Below are 5,565 nucleotides of genomic sequence, written 5' to 3' on the forward strand. Positions count from 1 at the left end.
CAAAGTTTGTAACACCCGGAAGACTCAATAAAATTTTTATATAAATTACCAGCATAACAGGTGAGTCAAGCCATGCCTGTCCGTCTATCTCAATATATATACATATGTATGCGAACTAGTTTCATCACTTTTTTAAGATATCGGCCCGAAAATTAAATACAATTGAACAAAAATTTTTACAGAACATTTTTATTACTGGCAAAAAGAACATATACATTTTCGATTGACATTTAGTAAAACACACAACCATAAAATAAAACGATCAAATATTGTCAGAAAATAGTTAAAAGACTCAATTAGTGCGCAATTACATATTAACGAAAACTGAATTTTTAGATGAACTTGATTTCAAGAATTCTTTGAATACATTAAATTAAACGTGAGAAACATTACTTATCTATGCAGTAATTTAATAATGTTGCATTTTATATTTATATAACTACATTTTAGAAATGTATTAGTGAGTACACTCAGAATGAGACACAAATATATAAAAATGAACTCAAAGAGTGCAATGTAATTAGTAAAAATGAATGTGAAAGGAATAAATTAAATTCTTTGCTCTTGTCTCGAAAACTTTTTATGGCAACATGAGGCAGAATAGTGTATATATTTCTATTACATATTTAGATATGCATATATGACTTTTCCCCCTACTACAAAATTAATGGGCTTCCTCTTGACCTTTCTTCGCCGACCACTGCAAGTAATTTGACTGAGTGGCAGCTTCATATTCCTGTACCAAACAATCAACAACATCGCGTGAATCATCTAATTCAGACAAATCATCCTTGAATATATCTTCACGTCTAAATTGATCAAGAAAGGCACCACGCTTTTTAAGTTTATCATATTGTCCAAGCGCACGTTCAAAAAGCGAACAAATACTGGTATGGTTAGCAAGCATCAGGCCTGAAACGCGATGACTACTCTGTACGTAAGGTGATGAACGTGATAGCGCTACTTGTATGCTCGCAGGTCCCCAAGGAATGAACTGTGCTAATTTGCGCTCTCGAATACGTTGTAGTGACTTATGCACCTGAGTAGGGTCAACTTCTCCCTAAAAACGCCAATACAAATTATAATTAACCAATTCGACTAAAATTGTTTTACCCACATGTAAATTAGTAACTTACTTGTATTATATTCAAAATGGAAATATAACAATGATGGTTTGTTTTGTCAGGTCCCGTGGATACCATCATATTTTTTGGTTGTAATAAGCGACGCATAACATCCAATACTGTCGTTTTACGCACATTAACCGTTTGCTGAAAAACATTTTCATTATTTTATGTTTTCATTACATTTATATTATAGCCTTACATCATTATCTGTCGTCAATGGCGTATATCCTGTCATTAAGAAATGCAATTGGGGTGTTGGTATCAAAGGTGCTGTCAAACCAATCAGATTATTATTCATATAGGAAGGATAACGCAGTGTTGTGGTGCTGACAGACATTATGGTCGAAACTAAAGTGTTAATTTGTGTGAAGCTAGGATTTTGTATATGTAATCGATCAGTAGCAATACGATTTAGTGCCGTATTATCGAGCACTACAACACAATCCGCACAGCTAGTTAGCCTACGCAGTGTTAACAACGAGTTATATGGCTGTACGACAACATCACTGATCTCGTCCTGATTTGGAAAAACACTGTATGTTTGTATCAGCTTTTTTGGAAAACGATCTGATAAACGCTCCATAATGTAAGAGCCCATACCGGAACCCGTACCACCAGCTATTGAATGACAGAGCACAAAACCCTCCAAAGAATCGCTACCATCTGCTTCCCGATCGATGATATCAAAAACCTCCTCTTGCAGCTTTTCACCTTGACTATAACCGGAAGCCCAGTTATTGCCAGCGCCACCGCCATGCTTCGATAAATAAACATTCTCCGGATTATAAAGCTAAAATTAATGTAATACGTTGTAAACAATTGTGCGAGCTTTTAGAAAAATATATAGCGAAACCTTTGCGTATGGTGAACTCATTATAGAATGAATGACGCGTGGTTCCAAATCTAATAATACAGCCCGGGGTATATAGTGATCATCATCCGCCTGGTAGAAGAAAACATCTTTGCGATCTACACCATCGGTAGCAAAATCTTCTAACACACCACTTGGTGATATGCCGTGTTCGAGGCATAGACGCTTCCAAAACTCAAAACCAACTACAGGTAAACGACATAAAAATTATGACACATGAAGAAACATACATTTGTTTATAGTAATATAAGTATAATTGCGCCAGAACCAGGAGCAGTTTTAACATATACATATCCGATACACACTTTGATTGCCGCATTGGCCCAATTGTAATGTAATTATCTCGCTCGGCATTGCTTCGATGATTAAACTCTCGACTTTTACATAAAATTTACATTTATGTATCAAACACACAAACTTGTTTCGCCTTAATTCACTTTGGGAACGAACAAAATTTTTAAATTTAATTGACAGAAGACATTTAATGTTTTGGTAGCATTTGCATACTCTGTTGTTTTCGGATTTTGCGGCGAATTCATTATTGACAATTTGACAGTAGTAGCAGAAAACGTATAATATTGTCAGAGAACGCCTATCATGTGTTGAATACAATGCTCGCGACAGACTACAAACGACATCTGTCAAATATTAAAATACACACGTTCTTATGGACGGACCTATTTTGATAGCTGCACGACTACACGACTGCAGGCCGACAGTTGTCGTTCGCGCTAACTTCAATTCAATCCTATATTTGCCAACGACAGTAGAGTTGACAGTAGAATGGAAGATAGATATGAGGAACACAATGCTGGCGACAGACTGCAGCAGCACGACAATGAACTGAAAAAGGCGTAGTGAATCCTACTACAAGAACGTTTGGGAGAGGGCAGCAACATAAGAATGGCCGGCATGTACACAAAACAACTCAGTTGTTCATTTGGAAGTACACAATTTCGTTGTGGCCATACTAATACCTCGCACTTCAATGAAATTTTAATATTTTGTTCAAAGTGAAATTTTGAAGCAAAAAATTTTTAAATAGGTAAATTTATTTGTTTTAAATTATCAATTGTTATTATAAATGATGTAACAGAGCTATTTTACGCTTTTATTTGTAAACGTCAGTTTTGTTAGAGCTTTGAGTAATTTTACATATTAGTGGCATCACCTACCTCATCTCTCTATCTTCCATTCTACTGTCAACTCTACTGTCGTTGGCATATATAGGATCAAATTGAAGTTAGCGAGAACGACAACTGTCGGCCTGCCGTCGTGTAGTCGTGCAGCTATCAAAATAGGTGCGTCCATAAGGACGTGTGTATTTTAATATTTGACAGATGTCGTTTGCAGTCTGTAGCGGGCATTGTATTCCACACAATAGACGTTCACTGAAATCAAGATACGTTCTCTGGTAGATGATTTTCTCAGAGTAAAATTTGTTTATATTTTGCTAGTTATGGAAAAGCTCGTTTTATTAAAAGAAGTATTTGATTTAGTTTTTAATGATAGTGAGGAGGAAGAAAGTGATAATGATATTAGAGTGATTAAAACACATTTTAAAAAATGTAAAAACTATGTTGGTAATGCAGTTGCTAATTTGACTAACCACAGTACCGAGGAGCATGTTCCTAGCAATAATAATGAGGATTCTGTAACGGTCCATGGCCAAGTGAAAACGAATGAAAATTTTGTGGAGCATATAGTACCGAAAATGGCCGATAAAAGCTTTAAGCAGCACTTTTGTGTAGAGCCAGAAGTGTTTGAAATAATATGCAAAGATATTTATCCATTTTTGTATAAAAAATATGGACCGGGACGAAATGCCATTAAGCTTGATAAACAAATATTAATGACTCTGTGTTATTTAGGGAACAACGAGGCATTACGGTATATCGAATGAGTTGAACAAAATTGCAAGTTTTATATATAAATATTAACCTTTTTCAGATCAATATCCGACAAATTTGATGTTTGTACATCAACGTCATGGAGAATTGTTTCCAACGTTTGCAATGCAATACTTAAATTGGATGAAGATACACATATAATTAAGTGGCCAAATCAAAAAGAAGCTAAAAATACTTCCAAGCATTACTGTGATATTTACAATTTACAAGGTAGATTATAAAATCATTTAAATATATACATAGGTATTCTATACCATATAATAGGTTTGAATTAAACGAGTTATTTTTTTTAGGCGTTATAGGATGTATAGGCAGTTGTCATATAAAAACTAGAGAACCAGTTACTTCTAAGAATTCATATAAAAATAAAGATCGAACTTACTCTATTCCGCTACAAGCAGTCTCAAATGAAAAAATGGAATTTTTATATTACTATGTGGGCGAATGTGGTTCTTTGGATAATGCTTTATTAATGGAAAAATCTGGGTTGGAGTACCAAATAAACTCAGGTTTTATTATTATTCAAATATCAAATACAACTTAATTATGTACATTTTAAATATATTGTAGGAACGTATAAAATGACTAAGGATCAGCATTTATTAGGTGAATGCGCTTATCCGTCAAGGACTTGGTTAATAACCCCGTATCAAGAAGATGAGGGTGGCGAATTGGCCGATGGGCAAACATTTTTCAACACAATACACTCCGAATGCCTCGGAGACATTAAACGTTCCTTCGTTCTACTCAAAGAACGATTTCAACGGCTTCACTACATAGATAGCGTAACGTCTTCTACAATAAAAAAGTTCATTGCCGTTTGTTGCATTTTGCATAATATCTGTCTAAAAAACAGCCATATTTTGGAAGAAGGCATAGAATTTCCAGTTGATGAGTACGAAAATGTATCGCAGAGAGACAAGTATGAAACGGAAGAAGTAACTTGTAAAAGAGACTTACTAATGAATTTATTATATGAATAAAAATTAACTTAAAAATAGTATTCAATTATACTTTAATTAAAAAGAGTAAGTAATTACTTTGATAGATATACATATGTATATTACATTCTTTCTACCATTTTTTCGAAAATTGATAGAAACTTTTTGGCCATTTTCATCTTTTCTTGATGTCGCCTTTCCCTAGCATCCTCTACGCTTTCGCAGCAACTATGAGATCTTTGATATCCTCTGCATTTGCAATAATTTCGATCATCATCACTTATTCGTCGACTTCCGTATTCTTTTTTATACCGATGATCAGCAATTCTAGGTCTCGTCCTAGCGTCGCTGTCTTCTTTATCGTATTTATTTCGAATTACCTTATCTTTTCGGCTTTCAATACTGAACCGACTGATATTACGAACTCCAGCTTTAACATCCTCCGCACTACTATATTTGTCATCACTATCACTATGATGTCTTTTACGGGTTTGTCGAAAAGTTGAACTCTCCGGCTCTATCGTGTATTCAACGAAATCAAACTCTGTTTCACAGCCCGTTGTAAAGACATCATCAGAATTTGCAGTAACTGAAGGGTTTATCTCCATGTCATCTTTAAGAATTTCGTGAATTTGGTTATAAAACTCCCAGCTCAATTTTTCTTCTGAATCTTTCATCTTTATGTATGTTCTCCTCAGCCCTTTCCATTTTGATTC

At 34.7% G+C, this 5,565-nt stretch overlaps 2 protein-coding genes across 2 annotated transcripts; one reads left to right on the plus strand and one right to left on the minus strand.

Moving 5' to 3' along the window:
• LOC108965378 (tubulin gamma-1 chain) lies at positions 1–2,513 on the minus strand. The gene is made up of 5 exons (XM_018927732.1): positions 2,304–2,513; positions 1,981–2,183; positions 1,327–1,917; positions 1,137–1,271; positions 1–1,060 (listed from the first exon to the last, which is right to left on the minus strand). The coding sequence occupies exons 1-5, from the start codon at positions 2,350–2,352 to the stop codon at positions 665–667; spliced, it is 1,374 nt and encodes a 457-aa protein (XP_018783277.1). The 5' UTR covers positions 2,353–2,513; the 3' UTR covers positions 1–664.
• Positions 2,514–3,353: 840 nt separating this feature from the next.
• On the plus strand, positions 3,354–4,911 carry LOC108965376 (putative nuclease HARBI1). Its single transcript, XM_018927731.1, has 4 exons — positions 3,354–3,888; positions 3,949–4,118; positions 4,202–4,417; positions 4,479–4,911. Exons 1-4 carry the CDS (start codon positions 3,458–3,460, stop codon positions 4,889–4,891), a joined length of 1,230 nt encoding a protein of 409 aa, XP_018783276.1. The 5' UTR covers positions 3,354–3,457; the 3' UTR covers positions 4,892–4,911.
• Positions 4,912–5,565: the final 654 nt, after the last annotated feature.

Source organism: Bactrocera latifrons, unplaced genomic scaffold, assembly GCF_001853355.1.
Source record: "Bactrocera latifrons isolate USDA-ARS-PBARC rearing strain unplaced genomic scaffold, ASM185335v1 scaffold_14, whole genome shotgun sequence".
NCBI classification, from domain to species: Eukaryota; Metazoa; Arthropoda; class Insecta; order Diptera; family Tephritidae; genus Bactrocera; species Bactrocera latifrons.